Genomic DNA, 26,282 nt, shown 5'->3' with positions numbered 1-26,282 from the left:
TGTGTGTCTATTATCGAATGTTGTCTCTATTGAAAACTGATGGGCGTCTGGCATCGACAATGTGTGTCTATTATCGAATGTTGTCTCTATTGAAAACTGATGTGTGTCTGGCATCGACAATGTGTGTCTATTATCGAATGTTGTCTCTATTGAAAACTGATGGGCGTCTGGCATCGACAATGTGTGTCTATTATCGAATGTTGTCTCTATTGAAAACTGATGGGCGTCTGGCATCGACAATGCATGTCTATTATCGAATGTTGTCTCTATTGGAAACTGATGGGTGTCTGGCATCGACAATGCATGTCTATTATCGAATGTTGTCTCTATTGGAAACTGATGTGTGTCTGGCATCGACAATGTGTGTCTATTATCGAATGTTGTCTCTATTGGAAACTGATGGGCGTCTGGCATCGACAATGTGTGTCTATTATCGAATGTTGTCTCTATTGAAAACTGATGGGCGTCTGGCATCGACAATGTGTGTCTATTATCGAATGTCGTCTCTATTGAAAACTGATGTGTGTCTGGCATCGACAATCTGTGTCTAATATCGAATGTTGTCTCTATTGAAAACGGATGTGTGTCTGTTGTCGAATAGTATGTGTCCTTCGTGGAAAAATGTATAATTTATGTTATTGTAAGTTTGTGTTTGTTAACAAATACTGCATGTCTGTTCAAGAATATTTTGTGTCTGTTTAAAGGATGTGTCTGTTTAAGAATATTGTATTCCTATCAACAATTATTGTTTTGCTGTTAACAAATATTGAGTGAAGTGCGTGTCTGCTTAAGCATATAACATGTCTGTAAACGAGTAGTGTATGTATGTTAACGGTTATTGTGCATGTGTATATATCATTTCTTTTAACGAGTGCGTGTCTATTAACAAAAATGATATATATTTAATATATACACAATATATAATATGTAAGCCTGCGTCTGTAATGAAATTGTGCACGCCTCTCCGTGCAAAAGTTTTGTCTTCTATCGAGATAATGTATGTCTTCCCTTAAATCGAACATGTTACTTTTCCTCTGTTTGGTTTTAGTTTGACAGGAATCCTTTTTTATTTTCAGCAAGGTGTGGTAAATGAACTAAAGAGGTTAGTCAACACGTATAGGTCGACCGATTACCTAAACTGGTGGGTGGGGCTAGAGTTTGGTGGCGAGCCCGCGCAGTGGAGATGGGTTAGCGACGAAGAGTTCAACTCTAAACTAACGTGAGTAGCTTGTCGTAAAGGTGTTGGGTTAAGATTAAAAAGGACCGAGTTATCAGGGGCGGTTCCAGGATTTGACGTTAGAGGGGGCGTAGCCTTTTGACTTGCGCCCCTTCCTCAGAACCGAAACTAATTTTAGTTTAAATGTTGGAAGGGGTAATTTTGAAGTACTTTGCCAATTTTTTTTTGACAATTTCTTCTCCGAAATAGTGCACTTTGGGCGTATTTTATTACCTTTTTTCATCCTATATTGAAATAGAAAAGTTAATTTGGAAAAGTTTCCTCCCCGGGGTCCGCTTGTGGTTATTTAAGAATTTTAGATATTTCATTTTTACGACATAAAGACATACTACGACCTGTGTTGACATTAATTATATCTTTCACATTCTGACTTGAAACAACAACAACAACAACAACAACAACAACAGCAACAGCAACAGCAGCAGCAGCAGCACCATCACCACCACAAACAACAACAACAAAAACAACAACAATAACTTATTCAACAACATGAACCACATTAGTATCATGTAATATTCACTTCAGTGATTGGGCTCCGGCACAACCAGGAGCACCGGCAGACTGTGCTATGTTCGACTACCAGGGGTATCTCATTGAAGAAGACTGTGAATTGCAGCACCCGTTCATCTGTGAACAAAACCGTACAGGTACGTACGGGATTTAACAAGTGAAGGTCGCTCGGTAGTATGCGAAATACAGAAAATATATTTGTGTGAAACCTTGGAGTTTAGGATATAAATGTTCAATTTTAAAAGGTCAGAAGTCATGTTAATCATATTACTTTATACTACGTACGTAACTTAATCATGGATATGTCAATGTCATTCAATATTTCAGTTTCATTTTCCTACTATCAAACGGCCGATTTGTCGTCAATTAATGCTCAATGTTACCGCATGACTTGTAAATTAACTTTAAAAAGTAATTTAATGTCACTGTTTTACAAAAACAGCAGCAAATAATACCCCGCATTGCAGTCCATAGGAATAAATCACCTTTAGCCGTAATATGCAACTTTCTTTCTTTTCTTTTTAAAGCTTTAACAACCACAACGGCCACCACAACTTCAGCTACAACAGTGGCACCAGTCACAACCACTGAGGAGATGGTAACGGAACAGAATCCACTTCCGATGAACCAGAAATCTCAACAGTGCGCACCGGGCAGCCGAGTACTCAGCATACGACACCCGATGTCGGTCCCAACCAGACGACGCGTAACCACACGGATGAACCGACGGAACTTCCGGATGTCAGCAACCAGACTAGCGGTACACCGCGACCCGACGGCGACACCAGCAGCACACAGGATCCTGGCGTTTCGACTACAGGCCAACCGGATGTGACGGATCCAGCTAATCAGGGGACGACTACCGATGGTGAAGGAGGCTCAGGCTCAGAGTCGACGCCTAAACCGGATGTTCCTAGTGGTGGAACCCGACGATCGAATAACGTGACCGGAAATCCGAATCCTACAAACAGACCGACGCAAAACCCGAACATCACAACGGATAACTCTAGTCAACCCACTGATCGCACAGACAACCCAGATGTACCGACAGACAGGACGCAGAATCCAAATAGGCCAACAGACAGGACCCCAAATCCAAACAAGCCGACGGACCGACCACCGAACACCAACAAGCCTACCAGCAAAACCAGCCCGCCAACGCCGACGACACCGTCTGCAGAGAGAGAAAGAGAAATTGAATTGGAAAAGTTTAAGGTTATTTTACCTTGTAATAAAACTGTAATACTATGAAAGAAACACAAAGGTTGAAAAAACTGTGACGGATTATTTTTAAAAATAAAAAAGAACTAGTAACAAAGGCACCCCAACGGGTTTGTCAATTTTGTCTACACTTCTGTCTACATTGTAGTTATTTAAATCAAAAGCTAAATTTTCAATACAAATTACCATATATATAATTAAGAACCCATTTTGACATTCAAATAAGAATTATATTGTCCTCCCCAACAGGACTGTTACGCTGTGAACTACGAGAGCACGTGCCCGCCTGTGCAGGCTTTCGGGATCTCGTGGCCGCGCTCCAGCCCTGGACAAGTGCAGGTTCAGTGTGAACACGGTACGTCACGTGATTAGTCGTATTTCTCGCCCCACTCGATTCTTTCTTTAGACATGTTCGTACACCAACCTATTTCTGAAAACGCATGGGTGAATTTTTATACAGACTACACATTATGTAGAAGTATTGACATGCTTATGTTCACTTTTTTTCCAGGAAATGCAATGTGGCACTGTTCTAGGAACCCTGTTGTGTGCTGGCGAAGAGAGCCCAATGTTCAACAGTGTACTTCCCCGGCTGTCCAGAATCTTACCAGACAGGTAACAGTTTTCTAATAATGTGTAACAGTCAATTACAAATATGGTGTTGGATAGAGCTGGCGGGTAAAGTCATATGACTCGTGTCCTGCAGAGACGTAATACATTGTATATAGAACCAGAAGAACCTCATGCGCTGCCGAGGCGTCATATCTCTCGTGTCTTGATGAAGCTTATAATCCCTCGTGTCCTGTCGAGGCGTGATAACCCTCGTGTCCTAATGAAGCTTGTATTCCCTCGTGTCCTGCCGAGGCGTGATAACCCTCGTGTCCTAATGAAGCGTGAAATCCCTCGTGTCCTGCCGAGGCGTAATATCCCTCGTGTCCTGCTGAGGCGTGATAACCCTCGTGTCCTAATGAAGCGTGTAATCCCTCGTGTCCTGCCGAGGCGTAATATCCCTCGTGTACTGCCGAGGCGTGATATCCCTCGTGTCCTATTGAAGCGTGTAATCCCTAGTGTCCTGCCGAGGCGTAATATCCCTCGTGTCTTGTCGAGGCGTGATATCCCTCGTGTCCTATTGAAGCGTGTAATCCCCCGTGTCCTGCCAAGGCGTATTATCCCTCGTGTCCTGTCGAGGCGTGATATCCCTCGTGTCCTATTGAAGCGTGTAATCCCTAGTGTCCTGCCGAGGCGTAATATCCCTCGTGTCCTGCAGAGGGGTGATATCCCTCGTGTCCTCTTGAAGCGTGTAATCCCTCGTGTCCTGCCGAGGCGTAATATCCCTCGTGTCCTGCCGAGGCGTGATATCCCTCGTGTCCTATTGAAGCGTGTAATCCCTCGTGTCCTGCCGAGGCGTAATATCCCTCGTGTCTTGTCGAGGCGTGATATCCCTCGTGTCCTATTGAAGCTTGTAATCCCTCGTGTCCTGCCGAGGCGTGATATCCCTCGTGTCCTGCCGAGGAGTGATATCCCTCGTGTCTTGTCGAGGCGTGATATCCCTCGTGTCCTATTGAAGCTTGTAATCCCTCGTGTCCTGCCGAGGCGTAATATCCCTCGTGTCCTATTGAAGCTTGTAATCCCTCGTGTCTTGTCGAGGCGTGATATCCCTCGTGTCCTGCCGAGGCGTGATATCCCTCGTGTCCTGCCGAGGCTTGATATCCCTCGTGTCTTGTCGAGGCGTGATATCCCTCGTGTCCTGCCGAGGCGTGATATCCCTCGTGTCCTGCCGAGGTGTGATATCCCTCGTGTCCTGCCGAGGCGTAATATCCCTCGTGTCCTGCCGAGGCGTAATAGCCCTCGTGTCTAGTAGTGAAACTTTATATTCCTCGTGTCCTGTTGAAGGTTGATATCCCTCGTGTCTTGTTGAAACTTTATATCCCTCTTGTCATGTTGAAGGTTGATATCCCTCGTGTCCTGTTGAAACTTTATATCCTCGTGCCCTACAGAGATGTGATATCCCTCGTGATCTGCCGTGGCACGAAATCCCTTATTTATTTATTTTATTAATTTATCTTTTTTATTTATTTATTTTTTTGTTTATTTATTTATTTATTTATTTATTTATTTATTTATTTATTTATTTATTTATTTATTTATTTATTTATTTATTTATTTATTATAATTATAAACCGTTATGCGCGAGTTTAAGCGGGAAAACATAGATCAGACAGCAACATGATTGAGGTGTTTATTATTGTAACCTTGTAAAGTGATGTATCATCGGCCTCCAACCAGCTCGCATTGACAATTCTAGGATTTTTTTGAGGAAATACTGTATTTGCCGATGTTTGGACCATCTGGTGTCTAGTCCCTTTAATGCTTCTTTTTGCATATGCAGTTATTGAGTTCTTGCTCTAGGCTGACGCATTACACAGAAACACGTGAACACCATTTGTGATAAACTCATCTCAGCCGGAATTTATCTCGATGAATATCGCGGAGTTCATTTATCATAATAATTATAATAAAAGAGAAATCAATGGGCATCAGAAGGAATGCAGCTTCATTTAAATCCGTCTGATATCAAGAATTCGCAGATTATTCGCAGCGCTGCATAATTCTGCCGAATGTAAAAGTGCATGCATGCATCATTTGTAGATCCCCGGGCGAAATGTCTTAACTTCACATGTCTGCAAAATCTGTTATTTCATTAAAATGTCATTATGTAATTAAATCACAGAGCGTACACATGTGATGCACTTGTAGATCTAAATGCATTATTGGCTTGGTTAACGTAATCCCGAAGTACAAGATTTAATAATCAGACGCTGGAGTTTTCCATCATTTTCCGGATGCTTTTAGTGATTGGAAAATCTAAAAACGCATCAATGCCAAGCCATGTTCGATTAACTTAACTCCTTTCCAAATATTATTCAATATTCAATTATATAACTATTTTGACAGACAACAATTTCTGGCAAACTTCTTGTATTTTTTTCTTTCATTATTTTAATATCGTCATTGCCGTTCGTGTTAGCCGGAAATTGACAAAGCTTGTAAATCCCACAGTCAAAACCAAAAATGGACGTTTTCCCATCTGCATTTAGAAATTAATACCTACAGCTAAACCATGGCATTGTTTTGATCCTGTTTGGTTTTTCATAATTAGAGACTCTTAGACTCTTTTTGGGCATCTATTTTAATAGAAGTGCACATTTTTTTTTTTCAGAGTGAGGCGTTTCTGGAGGACCCTGATAATGCGGAGGCGGCACTAGCGTTCACCGGAAGTTTGGCGGCCGCGGGCGAAACCCCGGCCATGTCGGAGCAGGATCTCTACCAGACAACCGTCCTCTTGGAGACGGCCGGTCGCGCCAAGCCTAACAACGCCTCACAGGCCAAAACCATCATAAAGGTATTTATATAGTATGTTGCTTTAATATAACATTCAGTTCATGCAGTGCTTTGATTGAATTAGTTCATTACAGAACAGTGTTGTAGCTTACGAATGTGGTGGTGGTGGTGGTTTTGCTGCTGCTGCTGCTGCTGACGATGATTTGTATGATGTAGTGATAAGAATGCTGCTCTGGCTTATAATATAATGCTCGAGAGCGGATCGAAAAGACTTTTAAAACTTTTGCAATTAGATTGAATCCAGAGTTTTTAAAATGTAATAATGCTGATTTAAGGACGTCCTAAAGTGTGGAAGCGGTCTTGTCGCCAATGACAAGAAGAGCACATGGGCGGGAATGGAGCCGGCGTCACAACGGATCGTTGCTGCCTCCCTCATGCGTTCCGTCGAGAACGTGACGTTGGCGATGGCGGAAACGTTCACGGAACCCGGGGTTCAGACGATTGAGGACGAGAACATAGGTAACATTTTGAAGTTCGAAGGAGATATTCTAATAGGAATCTGAGTTTGTATTTGTTGAATTAGGTAAACGCAGCGAACAGTGTGTCAAAAATGTCATTGAACTATTTTTTAATATATTTTTTTTTACTTGTTTTAAAGAAAAGGTTAATCGACGGTCCAACAGTATTGTTTTCTTATTTAAAAAAAATGTAATAATCCTGCCATGACAATCCGAATGATTACTAAAAAATGTGAATGAATACAGTATTGCATCAGTTTCCATGCATAAATGTGAACTTAAGTTTATACATATACCACACACTAAATATAGTAGTTTGTACATATAATTCACGCTTAATATACATGTATGTATGGACTCGTCTGATTTTAGCCGCTGAAGTGCACGTGTTATCAATGGCGAACACGCTTCCAGGGGAGGGAAATGTGAAGTTTCAACGGGAAGACAACTCTTTCTACATTCCTGAGGAAAATTTATTAGCTCATAGCTCAGGTAGGGTAAAATAAAGTTTAAAATAAACGTGAAAAGATAGTCAGTAACTATGAAGTTGTTCATGAAAAAGGTATTGAAGAAATGTGCAGTTATTTAATGTGATATTTTTTACCTTTTTATTTCTATAATGGAAATGCTTGAGTTGGAATCTTTTTTTTTCAAGGGTAAAATCATATTCTCTTTTTTTATGAAGTAACTCTTATTGCCAAGTGCATAATTATCAAGTGCATAAACATGTACAACATGTTTGACATCTTAAGATATAAGATACCTCTAATTTTCTAATTTAAACATAATCTGCAATTTAAGGCGGCGTTTCGCGGGCGGTATTCCTTGAATATCGAACATTTGGCGGTCTGTTGGAACCCGAGCAGTCAGCGGATGTGACGTCAGAGCGTCGTGTAGCCAGCCGCGTGTTGAGCGCTACCCTCGGAGGAACGGAGGGCCAGGTGCAGCTAACAGAGCCGGTTATAATAGCCTTTAAAACGGAAAAGGTACATTGTTACATGCCTGTTGTAGCTACACCACTAAACCCAGTATAGGGTTACATTCCGACGGAGAAATGACCTTTCTTCTTAGGAACAAATCGCTTTAAACAGACAGCATGTAGTTGGAATTTACCAACTATTTTTCTAGGCACTAATCCTTTGGTACATAGAGCTCTTTCATGCCCAATTGAAGTGTATTTCCATTGGGACTGTGGCAAAAGTGAACAAATGATAAACATGTATTCACTCGATACGCAGGTGGACGGGGTTGAGCGATACCAACACAAATGTTCGTTCTGGAACTATAGCCTTGGTTTCTCGGGCTCCTGGTCCCAGAAGGGCTGTGCCCTGGACAAAACTAACGATACCCACACTTTGTGTCGCTGTGACCACCTCACCAGTTTCGCCGTTCTCATGGACATCCATAAAACAGAGGTATTCCAACGTTCTTACCTGTATCCTTTAATATGTGATCCCATTCGTCGCGGTGGCATGTGACTTATACCAACGCGCCATAAGTTATTTCCTAATCTTTGTGGATAATATCTTTTTAGTAGCTTTCTTATTTAACGAACCACATTGGCGTTCAATTAATCATTGTTTGCAAAGTAATTTAGCTACCTTCAATATGCACCCCAATAAAAGGAGTATCTGTCTTTAAAAATGGATATGCTCATCTGACTCTAAATACATATAAGATCATCTGGCTATATAAAAATATGACCATCTTAATCTAAAACGTATAATATCACCCGTCTCTAATAACATATTTGACCATTTATCTCTAATAACGTATATGCTCGTCCGTCTCTTATAACATATATGATCTTCTGACTCTAATAACATATATGATCTTCTGACTCTAATAACATATATGATCATCTGACTTAAATAACATATATGATCATCTGACTCTAATAACATATATGATCATCTGACTCTAATAACATACATGATCATCTGACTCTAATAACATATATGATCATCTGACTCTAATAACATATATGATCATCTGACTCTAATAACATATATGATCATCTGACTCTAATAACATATATGATCTTCTGACTCTAATAACATACATGATCATCAGACTCTAATAACATATATGATCATCTGACTCTAATAACATATATGATCATCTGACTCTAATAACATATATGATCATCTGACTCTAATAACATATATGATCATCTGACTCTAATAACATACATGATCATCTGACTCTAATAACATATATGATCATCTGACTCTAATAACATATATGATCATCTGACTCTAATAACATATATGATCTTCTGACTCTAATAACGTATACATGATCATATGACTCTAATAACATATATGATCATCTGACTCTAATAACATATATGATAATCTGACTCTAATAACATATATGATCATCTGACTCTAATAACATATATGATCTTCTGACTCTAATAACGTATATGACCATCTAACTCTAATAACATATATGATCTTCTGACTTTAATAACATATATGATCTTCTGACTCTAATAACATATATGATCATTGGTCTCTTATAACGTATATGATCATCTTACTCTAATAACGTATATGCTCGTCCGTCTCTTATAACATATATGGTCATCTGACTCTAATAACATATATGATCATCTGACTCTAATAACATATATGATCATCTGACTCTAATAACATATATGATCTTCTGACTCTAATAACATATATGATCATTGGTCTCTAATAACATATATGATCTTCTGACTCTAATAACATATATGGTCATCTGACTCTAATAACATATATGATCTTCTGACTCTAATAACATATATGATCATTGGTCTCTTATAACGTATATGATCATCTGACTCTAATAACATATATGATCTTCTGACTCTAATAACATATATGATCATCTGACTCTAATAACATATATGATCATCTGACTCTAATAGCATATATGATCATCTGACTTTAGTAGCATATATGATCATCTGCCTTTAATAACATATATGATCATCTGACTCTATAACATATATGATCATCTGACTATAGTAGCATATATGATCATTTGTCTCTAATAACGAATATGATCATTTTACTCTAATAACGTATATGATCTTCTAACTCTAATAACGTATATGGTAATCTGGCTCTAATAACGTATATGATCTTCTAACTCTAATAACATATATGATCATCTGACTATAGTAGCATATATGATCATTTGTCTCTAATAACGAATATGATCATTTTACTCTAATAACATATATGATCATCTGGCTCTAATAACGTATATGGTAATCTGGCTCTTATAACGTATATGATCTTCTATCTCTAATAACATATATGATCATCTGACTATAGTAGCATATATGATCATTTGTCTCTAATAACGAATATGATCATTTTTCTCTAATAACATATATGATCATCTGGCTCTAATAAGGTATATGGTAATCTGACTCTAATAACGAATATGATCATCTGACTCTAATAACATATATGATCATCTGGCTCTAATAACGTATATGATCATCTGACTCTAATAACGTATATGGTAATCTGACTCTAATAACGAATATGATCATTTTTCTCTAATAACACATATGATCATTTGTCTCTAATAACGAATATGATCATCTGACTCTAATAACATATATGATCATCTGGCTCTAATAACATATATGATCATCTGACTCTAATAACGAATATGATCATCTGACTCTAAAAACATATATGATCATCTGGCTCTAATAACGTATATGATCATCTAACTCTAATTACGTATATGGTCATCTGACTCTTATAACGAATATGATCATTTTTCTCTAATAACATATATGATCATCTGGCTCTAATAACGTATATGATCATCTGACTCTAATAATATATATGATCATCTGACTCTAATAACATATATGATCATCTGACTCTAATAACGAATATGATCATCTGACTCTAATAACATATATGATCATCTGACTCTAATAACGTATATGATCATCTGACTCTAATAACGTATATGGTCATCTGACTCTAATAACGAATATGATCATTTTTCTCTAATAACATATATGATCATCTGGCTTTAATAACGTATATGATCATCTGACTGTAATAACATATATGATCATCTGACTCTAATAACATATATGATCATCTGACTCTAATAGCGAATATGATCATCTGACTCTTATAACCTATATGATCATCTGGCTCTAATAACGTATATGATCATCTGGCTCTAATAACGTATATGATCTTCTAACTCTAATAACATATATGATCATCTGACTATAGTAGCATATATGATCATTTGTCTCTAATAACGAATATGATCATTTTTCTCTAATAACATATATGATCATCTGGCTCTAATAACGTATATGATCATCTGACTTTAGTAGCATATATGATCATCTGCCTTTAATAACATATATGATCATCTGACTCTATAACATATATGATCATCTGGCTCTAATAACGTATATGGTAATCTGGCTCTTATAACGTATATGATCTTCTATCTCTAATAACATATATGATCATCTGACTATAGTAGCATATATGATCATTTGTCTCTAATAACGAATATGATCATTTTTCTCTAATAACATATATGATCATCTGGCTCTAATAAGGTATATGGTAATCTGACTCTAATAACGAATATGATCATCTGACTCTAATAACATATATGATCATCTGGCTCTAATAACGTATATGATCATCTGACTCTAATAACGTATATGGTAATCTGACTCTAATAACGAATATGATCATTTTTCTCTAATAACACATATGATCATTTGTCTCTAATAACGAATATGATCATCTGACTCTAATAACATATATGATCATCTGACTCTAATAACGAATATGATCATCTGACTCTAAAAACATATATGATCATCTGGCTCTAATAACGTATATGATCATCTAACTCTAATTACGTATATGGTCATCTGACTCTTATAACGAATATGATCATTTTTCTCTAATAACATATATGATCATCTGGCTCTAATAACGTATATGATCATCTGACTCTAATAATATATATGATCATCTGACTCTAATAACATATATGATCATCTGACTCTAATAACGAATATGATCATCTGACTCTAATAACATATATGATCATCTGACTCTAATAACGTATATGATCATCTGACTCTAATAACGTATATGGTCATCTGACTCTAATAACGAATATGATCATTTTTCTCTAATAACATATATGATCATCTGGCTCTAATAACGTATATGATCATCTGACTCTAATAACATATATGATCATCTGACTCTAATAACATATATGATCATCTGACTCTAATAGCATATATGATCATCTGACTCTTATAACCTATATGATCATCTGGCTCTAATAACGTATATGATCATCTGGCTCTAATAACGTATATGATCTTCTAACTCTAATAACATATATGATCATCTGACTATAGTAGCATATATGATCATTTGTCTCTAATAACGAATATGATCATTTTTCTCTAATAACATATATGATCATCTGGCTCTAATAACGTATATGATCATCTGACTCTAATAACATATATGATCATCTAACTCTAATAACATATATGATCTTCTAACTCTAATAACGTATATGATCATCTGACTATAGTAGCATATATGATCATCTGACTTTAATAACGTATATGATCATCTGACTATAGTAGCATATTTGATCATTTGTCTCTAATAACGAATATGATCATTTTTCTCTAATAACATATATGATCATCTGACTCTAATAAAGTGTATGGTCATCTGACTCTTATGCTGAATTTGACCATTTGTCTCCAATAACGTATATGATATTCTGACTCTTATAACAAATATGATCATCTGACTCAAATAACAAATATGATCATCGGATACAATAACAAATATGATCATCTGAGATAAATAACAAATATGATCATCTGACTCAAATAACAAATATGATCATCTGACTGTTATAACATGTATGACTCTTATATCACATATAATATAATGATTATCTGACTCTAATAACGTATATGATCATCTGACTTTAATTACGAATATGATCATCTGTCTCAAATAACAAACATGTTTATGATGTCTGAACCTAAAAACGTATTTAATCATCTGTCTCTTACAAATTATGCAATCCTCTGTCTCTAGATCAAGGGTGTACATGCGGTGGTCCTGTCATACATCACCTACGCCGGGATCATCATCTCTGCCGTCTGCTGTTTCTTCAGCTGGCTCACTTTTATTTGCCTCAGGTAAATAATTGTTCCGTACGCCTTAAATAAAACGGGGAAAGATCGTGCCATATATTCAGTTAAAATATCATTCCATTTACCTCAGGTAAACAATTGTTCTATATATTCAGTAAAAAATGGATCCATTTACCTCAGGTAAACAATTGTTCCATATATTCAGTAAACAATGGATCCATTTACCTCATGTAAACAATTGTTTCATATATTCAGTAAAAAAATCCTGAATGCATGACATTTTAATAGAGATCTTAAGGGAGCATCATGTAGATAACGAGTCTGCAATGCAGTTATGACTTTATTTATTCCAAAGCATGGTATAATAATGGTTATTGTTCTATACAGCTGCTTGCCTAACAAGATAATTTTGATAGAGGTATACAATACTCTAAGATCCAAATTCTCAAAAATACATGACCCCCTCTCGAAGTGTAAGTGTTTTTGGAAAATTTGTTTACAATGCGGTCTAAGTTTTGTTTAAAGGTTCCTAGAAAAAGCAAGTGTTCTTGCATATTGTACTGGGTATATTTAATATCAATATGATAGTGAAAACGACCCTCATGAATAGTTTTGATGCATCCCGATTCTCATTGAACTTACTAAAGCATGGCAAAAACCAACTTTCTCTTGCCTTGTAAACTAACACGTGACTTTTGCTGCATGACTGGTTCCCGTTTTACAGCTGCCGCTGCATTAAGGGACATCGTAGCAGCGCCGACGAGCGGGTTAACAGTGGCGGTAGTAACTATGCAGGCTCCGCCTCTCGGTACGGTTTACTTCAGGTTTTGATTGTAGATTTGTGTGTGTTTGTTTGCATGCATATTTTATTTAACTGCAAAAAAACCAAAGTCATGCAAAAGTAACCATTTTCATTTAAAAATGCCTATTTATATTTCATGATTTTATTTTTATTGATATTTTCAACGCTGCAAGATCCTTATTTGATCATTCAGTTGTCTGTTTGTTTTCACTTACAAATTATTCGTACCATGACTTATTATTAAGGAACTCATTTAAGGCGTTAACCGTTTAAATAAACTTGACTTCTTACACATAATCTTGCATGTGCATGGTTACAAGTTCACAACTACGCCTTATAATGCACGTGTTTGTGCAAGTTCTTAAGTGGTTCGTGTCCCCTAATTCTTCATGATTCATGAGCATGTATGAGTTAAACGGCGCCAGTCTTCATTTGCTTAAAAACTATCATACCGCACCCGTACTAAGTACTTTCTTCGTAAATAAGAAACCACGGTCGCTTCGCTGCGCGCCGCTCCACATATGGTTACTTATTTACGAAGAAAATACTTAATATACTCAAACCTATACTAATAAGAAAACTAGTTAATTTCTTTTCCAATCCTCAAGCCGCTCTTCACTTTTTGCGTGCCTCGCTTGTTGCAGGTCTGTTCATGGGGAGCGGAACTCAATCCACAAACATCTCGTGTTCACGATCTTCGTGGCGGAAATCCTCTTCCTTGCCGGTATACAGAGGACGGATGATAAGGTATGTACAAGAATAGAGAGTGATAGTGGTCCAGTGGAAGAGGTTGTGGGTTCCATACCCGTTAGGTCGTGGTTGATATTGTGGTAATACTTGTCAGCCTCTCATTCAAAAGGTTTTGGGTTTCGATCCACGCCAGGTCGATAGTGACATAGTGGTAAAGTTGTCCGCCTCTCACCCAAGAGGTTGTGGGTTTCAATCCACACCAGGTCGAGACTGATATAGTGGTAAAGTTGTCCGCCTCTCACCAAAGAGGTTTTGGGTTCGATCTCCACCATGTTAACTTTCGCATAGCCTCCAAAACACACACACACCATCACTGGGTTCTACCTAGGAAACGGAATCGAGCGTGATGCTATAATCAGTTTTCGCCACCATCGTGCAAAATGCCATTAGTGTACAATAAGTTGTACTTGAATAATTTATATCTGCTAACGCTGCAAACATATAGTATTGTTAAAACCCAATACCTTCCGTTTCATATAATATGCCAGAGAAGTGACAATTAAAATAGACTGTGTTAGTATTGAAAGATGGCGAACTTGCGATTTCCGTAGGTTGTAATGGTATGCATATTAAGGTAACTCGTTAGTTTGTACTTGAAACAGGCCCCCTTGTCAGATCAATCGGCACAAACAAGCTTTTTCATGCACAGATCAAACCATGCCTGTTCTGTTCTCGGGTGAAATACAATACTATCTAAAAGTTATAAGTGTCCTTTAAACATATTTCAGATCGCGTGTGCGGTGATCGCGGGCGTGCTGCACTTCTTCTTCACATCAAGCTTCTTCTGGATGTTTCTAGAGGGTATCCACATCCTCTTCATGCTCGTCCAGGTGTTTGATGCCGCCAGATCAAGGGTCAAATACTACTACCTCGTTGGATATGGTACGTATTGTGGCTGGTCAAGGGTAAAAACCTTTTCGTATCGTGGCCGGTAAATTTCTTCTACCTCGTCGGATATGGTACGTATCGAGGCCGGTCAAACACTACTAACTCGTCGGGTATGAAACGTATCATGATCGGTCAAACACTACTATCTCGTCGGGTATGAAACGTCTTGTGACCGGTCAAACACTACTACAGCGCCGGGTATAAAACGTGTCGTGCCTTGTCAGAAACTACTGCCTTTTCGGATATGACACGTTTCGTGTCCGGCCAAACACTCCTACCTTGTTGGATATGGCACGTATCTTGTCTGGCCAAACACTACTACATTGTCGGATATGGCGCGTATCGTGGCCGTCCTAACACTACTACCTTGTCGGATATTGCACGTATCGAGGCCGATCAAACACTACTATCTCGTCGGGTATGAAACGTCTTGTGACCGGTCAAACACTACTACAGCGCCGGGTATAAAACGTGTCGTGCCTTGTCAGAAACTACTGCCTTTTCGGATATGACACGTTTCGTGTCCGGCCAAACACTACTACATTGTCGGATATGGCGCGTATCGTGGCCGGCCTAACACTACTACCTTGTCGGATATTGCACGTATCGAGGCCGATCAAACACTGCTACCTCGTCGGATATGATACTATCGTGGCCGGACAAACACTACTATCTCGTTGGATATGATACTATCGTGGCGGTCAAACACTACTATCTCGTCGGATATGATATTATCGTGGCGGTCAAACACTACTATCTCGTCGGATATGATACTATCGTGGCCGGTCAAACACTACTACCTTGTCGGATATGACACTATCGTGGCCGGTCAAACACTACTACCTTGTCGGATATGATACTTTCGTGGCCGGTCAAACACGACTAACGTTCGGATATAATACTATCGTGGCCGGTCAAACACGACTTCCTTGTCGGATATGTTACTATCGTGGCCGGTCAAACACTACTACCTTGTCGGATATGATAATATCGTGGCCGGTCAAACACGACTATCTTGTCGGATATGATACTTTCGTGGCCGGTCAAACAATACTCACTTGTTGGATAAGATACTATCGTGGCCGGACAAACACTACTACCTTGTCGGATATGACACTATCGTGGCCGGTCAAACACTACTACCTTGTCGGATATGATACTTTCGTGGCCGGTCAAACACTACTAACGTTCGGATATAATATTATCGTGGCCGGTCAAACACGACTTCCTTGTCGGATATGTTACTATCGTGGCCGGTCAAACACTACTACCTTGTCGGATATGATACTATCGTGGCCGGTCAAACACGACTATCTTGTCGGATATGATACTTTCGTGGCCGGTCAAACAATACTCACTTGTTGGATAAGATACTATCGTGGCCGGACAAACACTACTACCTTGTCGGATATGACACTATCGTGGCCGGTCAAACACTACTACCTTGTCGGATATGATACTATTGTGGCCGGACAAACACTACTGCCTTGTCGGATATGATACTATTGTGGCCGGTCAAACACTACTACCTTGTCGGATATGATACTTTCGTGGCCGGTCAAACACGACTAACGTTCGGATATAATACTATCGTGGCCGGTCAAACACGACTTCCTTGTCGGATATGTTACTATCGTGGCCGGTCAAACACTACTACCTTGTCGGATATGATACTATCGTGGCCGGTCAAACACGACTATCTTGTCGGATATGATACTTTCGTGGCCGGTCAAACAATACTCACTTGTTGGATAAGATACTATCGTGGCCGGACAAACACTACTACCTTGTCGGATATGACACTATCGTGGCCGATCAAACACTACTACCTTGTCGGATATGATACTATTGTGGCCGGTCAAACACTACTACCTTGTCGGATATGATTCTTTCGTGGCCGGTCAAGCACTACTACCTTGTCGGATATGATGCTATCGTGGCGGTCAAACACTACTAACTTGTCGGATATGATGCTATCGTGGCCGGTCAAACACTACTACCTTGTCGGATATGATACTATCGTGGCCGTCAAACACTACTATCTCGTCGGATATGATACTATCGTGGCCGTTCAAATACTACTTCCTTGTCGGATATGATACTATCGTGGCTGGCACGTATCGCGGCCGGTCAAACACTACTATCTCGTCGGATATGGCACGTATCGTGGCCGGTCAAACACTACTATCTTGTTGGATATGATACTTTCGTGGCCGGTCAAACACTACCATCTCGTCGGATATGATACTATCGTGGCCGGTCAAACACAACTACCCTGTCGGATATGATACTATCGTGGCCGGTAAAACACTACTACCTTGTAGGATATAATACGTATTGTGGCCGGTCAAACACTACTACCTTGTCGGATATGGTACTATCGTGGCCGATCAAACACTACTACCTTGTCGGATACGATACTATCGTGGCCGGTCAAACACTACTATCTCGTTTGACATGATACTATCGTGGCGGTCAAACACTACTACCTTGTCGGATATGATACTATCGTGGTCGGTCATACACTACTTTCTTGTCGGATATGGCACGTATCGTGGCCCGTCAAACACTACTATCTCGTCGGATTTAATACGTATCGAGGCCGGTCAAACATTACTCTGTTGTCGGATATAAAACGTATCGTTGTATTTCGTCGTATATAAAATGTATCGTGGCCGGTCAAACATTACAATCTGGTCGGATAAGATACTATCGTGGCCGCTCAAACAGTACTATTTTGTCGGATTAAATATGTATTTTGGCCGGTCAATCACTACTATCTTGTCGGATATGATACGTATCGAGGCCGGTCGAACACTACTATCTCGTTGGATATGATACGTATCGTGGCCGGTCGAACACTACTATCTCGTCGGATATGATACATATCGTGGCCGGTCAAACACTACTATCTTGTCGGATATGGCACGTATCGTGGCCGGTCAAACACTACTATCTCGTAGGATATGATACGTATCGTGGCCGATCCAATACTACTATCTCGTCGGATATGATACTATCGTGGCCGGTCAAGCTCTACTATCTTGTCTGATTAATAAGGTTTCCAGCCCTGTCAAACACTACTACCTTGTCGGATATGATACGTATCGAGGCCGGTCAAACACTACTATCGTTTCTTATATGATACGTATCGAGGCCGGTCAAACACTACTATCTTTTTGAATATGATACGTATCGAGGCCGGGTCAAAAACTACTATCTTTTCGAATATGATACGTATCGAGGCCGGTCAAACACTACTATCTTTTCGAATATGATACGTATCGAGGCAGGTCTAACACTACTATCTTGTCCGTTCAGGACGTGAATTTGCGGTTTAAATTAACTGTATAAGTTATAAAACAGACAAAAAAAGGGATACCAGTTTCTATTTGAGGCAATACGTTGATAGATTTTCGTCAGTAAAAAGTACACCTATAACACATCATAATTGTCCTTTTTAGCTCGACTATTCGAAGAATAGGTGGGCTATACTACTCGCCCCAGCGTCGGCGTCGGCGTCTGGTTAAAGTTTTAGGGCAAGTTGGGATTTTCAATTATAAGTCCAATACCCTACATTCAATTGACTTAATACTTCACACAGTTATTCAGGGTCATCACATGATGAGGTTAGATAACTCCATATTATTCTTTACACATGTTATGGCCCCTGATTGACTATGGAACTTAGGTTAAAGTTTCAGGGCAAGTTGGAATATTTATTAATAACTTCTATATCGTTTGTTCAATTGACTTAATACTCCACACAGTTGTTCAGGACCATCATACAATGAGGTTACATAACCCCATAGTATCCCAAATACAAGTTATGGCCCCTGATTGACTTAGGTTTAAGTTTTACGGCAGGTTAAAGTTTTAGGGCAAGTTGGGATTTTCACTTAAAACTCCAATACCATTCATTCAATTGACTTAATACTTCACACAGATGTTCAGAGCCATCACATAATGAGGTTAGATAACTCCATATGATATCTTATACAAATTATGGCCCCTGATTGACTATGGAACTTAGGTTAAAGTTTTAGGGCAGGTTGGGATATTGTTTAATAACTTCTATACCCTTCATTCAATTGAGTTAACACTTCACACAATTGTTCGGGACCATTACCCAATGAGGTTACATAACTCCATATCCTTAATACAAGTTATGGCCCCTGATTGACTTAGGTTAAAGTTTAAGGCAAGTAAAAGTTAAGGGCAAGGTGGGATTTTAATAAAAAAAACACTTCTATACCGTTCATTAAATGCACTTAATAAAATTCAAAATTATTTACGACCATCTTACAATAAGAAACATCACTCCGTTTTAAGCCTAAATAAAAATTATGGCCCTTGAATTATTATTATTATTATTATTTGTTTTAAATTTGAAAGGCATATTTGTATATTCTTAAACATATTTTCATAATGGGAAATTAAGTTATTTGAATGACTTGCGTCATTGTTTGGGCGGGCTGGTGGGAGGGCAGCATCAAAGTCACCTTATGTATCGAATAATTTTAGTTAGGTTTGACATAAAGAGACCAAACTTGGTATTATTACATCGTTATTGTATTCTAAGTCAAAGCGGCGTAGTCGAGCGCGCTGCCTTACGACGGCTCTTGTTTATTGAAGTACTTGCATCTATAAATGTGAATTCCGCATTGTATGAACAATTAGTTTCCTGTAGCTCATGCATTCACTGAATGGAATAGTAAACCATGTTTTTATAGTGTATGTAACATATGAGCAATAAATTGATTTCATTATGCAAATGTTTCATTATCTTTTCAGGATTCCCACTTTTGATTGTTGGAATATCTGCTCTTGTTTATCATGATGGATATGGAACTGAGAAATAGTGAGTTTATTTTTTATTACACGTGTCTTTACAACAACATGGATTTTAGTTGTTCCATTGGACTGCAATATAATGAATATGATTCATGTGGCTTATCTTATATGGTGATTCCTTTTGCAGTTGCTGGTTGACTTCAGACAGAATGTTTTTATGGAGCTTCGCTGGTCCCGTAGCATTTATATTACTGGTAAATTCTTGGAAATAGTTGTAAATCTTGTTCCTCTTAAAACTACTTCGTCAATACTTTAAGAACTATTTAAACTGATTCGGACTGTCAGTCAGTCTTTTTTATTAGAGAGTTTATTTAACTTATATTAAAAACAATCACTTCAATCCTATATTGTAATATGATAATCGATCGGAACAAAAGTTCGTTTGCCATATGAAAGAAACAACAACAAATGTGTACGTAACTTACTGTATTGTTGTAAGAGAGTTGTGTAAGAACTGACCCATTGAAAATGCCTCTGAATAGGAAAAATGTTACCTTCGCTTTACATTATTTGTACATTCCTAAAATTCCTTGTGGGATTTCTGAATAAGATGAACAGTTGGAATTTCTCTTCCATATTGCAGGTGAACCTGTTGATATTGATATACGCCATGACAGCGGTGTGTAAACATTCAGAGTATGTTTTCACGAAGGACAAGTCCCCGACAGGAAACATAAGGTTGGTGGTTAATTAGTCTGTATGATTAAGAATTAATAAGTGAGAAGGTAATGAGACAGGTATGCTGCTATATAATATACAGACTACAGATTAGCTGGCACACACGCATACAGTTTTCATACACATAATGCCAGTATTTTTTTCTACTGAACATTCAGCTGAAAGTCGGCTCCCTTTACAATCCCAAAATCATTCACAAGAAGTAGACTTATTATTTAACTGTTCATTTCTTGACAAGTTCAGTAGCACAGATATGTTTTCATGCAGTCACATTCTATTTCAAATCTACAAACCCAGTATCCTAAACGAGCCTTTGCTTTGGTCCCAATTAAAAGCAAGTTATTGCTATTTCACAAGTCTAGAAGCCCTGGCCCCATTTTCAATAAGGTGATAGAAGTCATTTTAGACGGTTTATTTTTTCCTTTCAAAATCGGAACAAAATTTATACAAAAGAACGTCTTGTGTCCATTAGTGAGGTTGTCTGCATGATACTTTGTACAGGGTGTTAAGACAACTGTTTTCACGGACACTCGTTTGTAGCCCTTATTAATCCAGTTCAATATTGTTTTATCTACTTGTTTCAGCGAAAAACACAACAAAAATGATTTTAATCTGCATACAAACGTTGCTTATTTTAGAAAATCTTCATGAGTATTAATTTATTCTTCACTGATTCTGTTTAATATCATATGAATTGGAACGATGCATTTCCAAAACAAAACAAAACATAATGATCTTAATATTAAGTGTCCTAAACATAGTGTATGTCGCGGATATGACACGTTCCTTTCGTACTCTTAGCGCTTTGATTTGTGAAATTTTGTTCCCTTGATCCCGTTCCAACATTCCCGGTTAAATTATTTTATTAGAAATACAAACAATAGTAATTGACACTACAAAAATTGGTTATGTAAATACGGCCCAAGAGTCTGTTGATTTTTGAAATTAAACGGTTATTTATTTGTCCAACCAGTCATCTTAATCCCATACTACGGACTAGTTTGTAGTTGAATTTCGCGAATAACCAACCGACAATTTCGAATACTCAACTGGCGAACGAACGAAAAATAGTGATTTAAAACAGTATTTGTCACGAAGTTTCATGAATAAATATACATTGAGCGTGTGATTTTTTCACATGTATACCTTGAGACCAGAATTAGACAGAATTCGAATTCCTTATTAACAAATGGTTGGTAGTTTGATATCCATAAACCGATACACTTTTACAATTTTTACACATCATATTTGATATTGTTTTAGGGCATGGATCCAAGGAGCCCTGGCACTTGAAGTGCTGCTGGGCCTCACGTGGGTGTTTGGCTTTTTCTACATCAGCGAGGAGGCCCTTCCATTCGCATACCTCTTCACCATTTTCAACTCCCTCCAGGGCCTCTTCATTTTCGTATTTCACTGTGTCCTCAATAAAAAGGTAGAATTTCCGTATATGCAACATGCGTACATGTACATGTATGATTTTCATTTATTTGATTTGTCGTATTGTTAAACATTGAATATCAATGCGTTTATTTTGGTAAGTATTTCTGTCGGTCGAAAGTAATGTGTGTAACTTACAGTTTAAAGATCATATAGTTATGCAGTGGCATTTTTATGCATGACTTTTATGCCAGTTCTTTTGATTTATTTATAATAACTACAAAGGTACAACCTGTATATTATTTTCATTTGGAAATGTACATAGTTAAAACTTTGAATCAAGTTTTCTCTTCTTTAAGTACAACAATATACACTGATCTTTTCAGATCCGCAAGGAGTACGAACGGTTTATCGACTATCAGCGGCGGCCGTCATCCAGCGGCACTCACTCCTCCAAGGCGAACGCTTCCGGTCACTCCAATGGCCTCCAGCTCCACCGTCGCTCAGAGCCGGGTTTCTATGACCTCTCTAAGACCGCCAACGGCACGGACCGCCGAACATCCACTGATGCGTGAGAATCCGGCTCGTGATATCACGAGGACCAAACTACATGATGCTTATACTCGCAACGTGCGTGATAATGACACGTGTTATATGTTGGTGAAAATCAGGCATGTATGCATTTGCGCTATAACACATCATGTGTGTCTCGTGCACTAACTGTGTCCGTGGATTAAAAGTGACAGCACGATTAATTCGGAGATACGAGGATCCAGATGAGTTCCAAGCCTCGGACAAATTAGTCTAAAAACGAAATAGTCCACTGAACATTTGTACGAAACTTTATATATAGGCCAAGCCTATTAGCGTGTATTATTTAATAGACTGGAACTTAGTACCGGTGTCTCTCTATTTAATGTGGTTGTACAAATTTGTGTGGACCAAACCTCGGAATACCAAGAAAGCACTGCTTCACTAGTGAAGGGGCAAGGTGCTTAAAAATAGCGTTATGTAACGGAACATTATCATCCCTCCTTTGGATAATAGCAGAGAGTTCCGATTGCTAATGTAGTACCGTTACAAAGCGCTGTTTTTAAAGCTACTCGCCTAAGGTCCCATTTTCTCGAAAGTTCATAAGCATAAAAAAGCCTTAGTAGCTTATTTCATTAAACAAACTTTCTTTACCCAAATAAAAAAGTAATTTTTCGCGATTTTTATAAATACAGTTTCCTTTTCAAGTTCAAAAATCGTAAAGAATATAAATATTAAACAAACATTACCTTAAGAAAATAGTGAGCTTAGCTTTATCTAGTTATGTAGGACTTTAGATGTTAATTGGGGCCAGATATTATTTTGTATGTAGCAATATTTTGAAACTCAGAAGGCATGTACTTGTGTTCAGTTAAGAATAAGCCATTGTTTTTTTTTATTATATCTCGTTTTCAATAGATGCGCTGTTCGTTGTTGTGTATTGTTCAAGGAGCTGGTGAATTTCCAAAACAGCACATTATTTACTGTGACTGGGTGGTCTTTAGATAGTAACTTTGCAGCATAACGGTATTCATTTTAGGTTCCAAAAGTATGCTATATAGCTAGTACATTGTATATGTTCATAGTTAGGATTTCAGGTTATATCTATAAATATTGATCCGTTTTTGCATAATACTCACAGGATATTGTCTGTAAATGTGTTTTTCACAATTGAATCATTTACATTAACTATTGAATATAAGTTTATATATTGTCGGTGCTTCTTATTTGATGTTTATGTGCATATATGTCCAACCCCCTTGCCTCAAATGATGTATACGAAACCGCATATTTTACAGATCAATTTAAAACGAAACAAACCTAATATACATCAAAACTCATTCTTGTTCACTTATGAAATTGAATAAAAAAGTAATATAATTTAGGATGGCATTCTACCTGTTTTCGTACAATTCACAGTGTATTATAATATATTAATATGAAATAAGCAATATGCTCCGCTTCATAACAAATACAATCACGTCATTGACTCATTCGAATGTTGAATGTTAAAGATCTGCGACCCTTTCGTGAAGAATCCTGAGAGTGACTTTGTACCTAGGAGCAATTTTGTACCCAGAAGAGATTTTAAATATTGGAGTTATTGTGAATCTAGTTGGAATGTTGCAACTCAGAGCGATGCTGTCTCTTGAAATAATAAAGTTTACCAAAGAGCAATTTTGTATCTAGTATCGATTTTGTAAGCAGAAAACATTCTTTCTGTGAAAAACTTTGCACCTAGAGGTGATTTGCTATTTAGAAAAGTTTTTTACAGTACGGTAATCTTGTTAAATGTCCCTTCTAATATACGATATAGCTCTAAGGTTTCTTCAGAACCTCAGATATAATATATTTTATACAGAAGTTGAACTCATATAAACTCTGTGATATCACTCAGTGTAAAGTCATTTAAGCATATTTTTGTTTGAAACTGATCTTTAAGTATTTCCTTCTATCTGTATAAACATGCTTCAAATGCAATAAAATCTGTAAAGACAATGCCTTGTTATTGTATTTGCTAACAAAGACACATTCTTAAGTATCCAAACTTGGAGGTCACTAGATAACGTATGAAACAAAAGCTTGTCATTATATGTACAGTCATATGATATGGTCCAAAAGTACACTTGAGTCTAATGCCTTAAGAATGGGAAGTGTGCAAAATTTTTAGCTTGTCTGTTTTCGAAAAGAACTTAAGGGTATTGCCAGGGCAACTATTTTAGCGGCATCTTTGCTATACCATGCGCCCTTTTCCAGAGATATTTGAATAAAACTTGGTACACATGATGCCAGGGTCAGTTCACACATGTAACAAAGACAATAGTTATTTTCTTAATTATTTTTGAGTTATGCCTGTTGTTTATGCTAGAACGATATTCCACATGGAGCACTCTTGTTTTTAGTAATTATTAATTCATTCCAGCTTTGCCCAATCATCAAACCCATATATAAATAAATGATATGATAATCAAGTTCCTAATAGATTGTATCTATAATGTTAATGCAAATATTAAATACTATAATAAAATGTAAAATTCAGTACAACTTTGGAAACGAATGTTGAAATTTTATGACTTTTTTTATGACATTCAGAAAATATTTAACTTAGTTCCTTAGTTGTAATACCTGAGGTGACCCATATTAAATAAAAACGATCAAGAAAAGATATACACAAGTATTCTGACAAAGCTTCGTAAGAATTGAATAAAATATATTTATGCTGAAGAATCAACTGGGTGCATATGAGGAAGCCGTGACGATGATGAAGTTCGAGAACCCGTATCTTTTTATAACAATGCTACCGAAATTCTAGTTTTTGCATATTAATAATCTTATTTCCAAATTAGCCATATATCTGTGTTTTGGCAATCTTCAACTCCTTACGAATTTCATTTATTACCTTGATCAATGAAACATTTTGCTGTTAGAATCAAAGAGCGACATTTGAATCATTTGCGCATGTGTTTTATCATTTCAACAAGAAATCATCATGGTGTTGATAATCGTTGGGTTAAAAGCAGAAACTATAACTATATTCTTTTAAGGATGATGAAAACAGCGCACAGTTTTACTCTCTAATAATAAATGCATTATCAATTGTAAAGATTGATATTCTGAATACAACAACATTTCTTCTAGATAAAAAAATCAAACTTTAATTCATTTAGCTTTATCTAAAATATAACTATGAATATTTGGGATCTGGGAAATTCATCCAGAAATATATTTTTATCCAGGTTTTCAACGAAAGCCATGTAATTAGAATGAGAATAAGGGGTGGGGTCAATGTCAGTGTACTGAAAATAGAAAAATGGTTTCTGCCCAATAACTTTAGTAAAAAAAGATGGAATGTGATAACAATTGGTGTGTATGCGG

General features: G+C 37.6%; 1 protein-coding gene across 1 annotated transcript; it reads left to right on the top strand.

Moving 5' to 3' along the window:
- The first annotated feature begins 800 nt into the window (after positions 1–800).
- LOC128215510 (adhesion G protein-coupled receptor L1-like) lies at positions 801–24,905 on the top strand. The gene is made up of 20 exons (XM_052922192.1): positions 801–806; positions 1,077–1,219; positions 1,763–1,884; positions 2,343–2,962; positions 3,218–3,323; positions 3,480–3,583; positions 6,189–6,371; positions 6,646–6,829; positions 7,201–7,320; positions 7,630–7,814; positions 8,067–8,243; positions 12,969–13,072; positions 13,752–13,835; positions 14,474–14,576; positions 15,308–15,461; positions 20,262–20,328; positions 20,449–20,515; positions 20,905–20,999; positions 22,263–22,431; positions 22,763–24,905. The coding sequence occupies exons 1-20, from the start codon at positions 801–803 to the stop codon at positions 22,949–22,951; spliced, it is 2,982 nt and encodes a 993-aa protein (XP_052778152.1). The 3' UTR covers positions 22,952–24,905.
- Positions 24,906–26,282: the final 1,377 nt, after the last annotated feature.

Source organism: Mya arenaria, chromosome 13 (genome assembly GCF_026914265.1).
Source record: "Mya arenaria isolate MELC-2E11 chromosome 13, ASM2691426v1".
In the NCBI taxonomy this organism is placed as follows: domain Eukaryota; kingdom Metazoa; phylum Mollusca; class Bivalvia; order Myida; family Myidae; genus Mya; species Mya arenaria.
The sequence above is the reverse complement of the archived record's forward strand: the minus strand, read 5'-3'. Positions and strand labels throughout refer to the sequence as shown.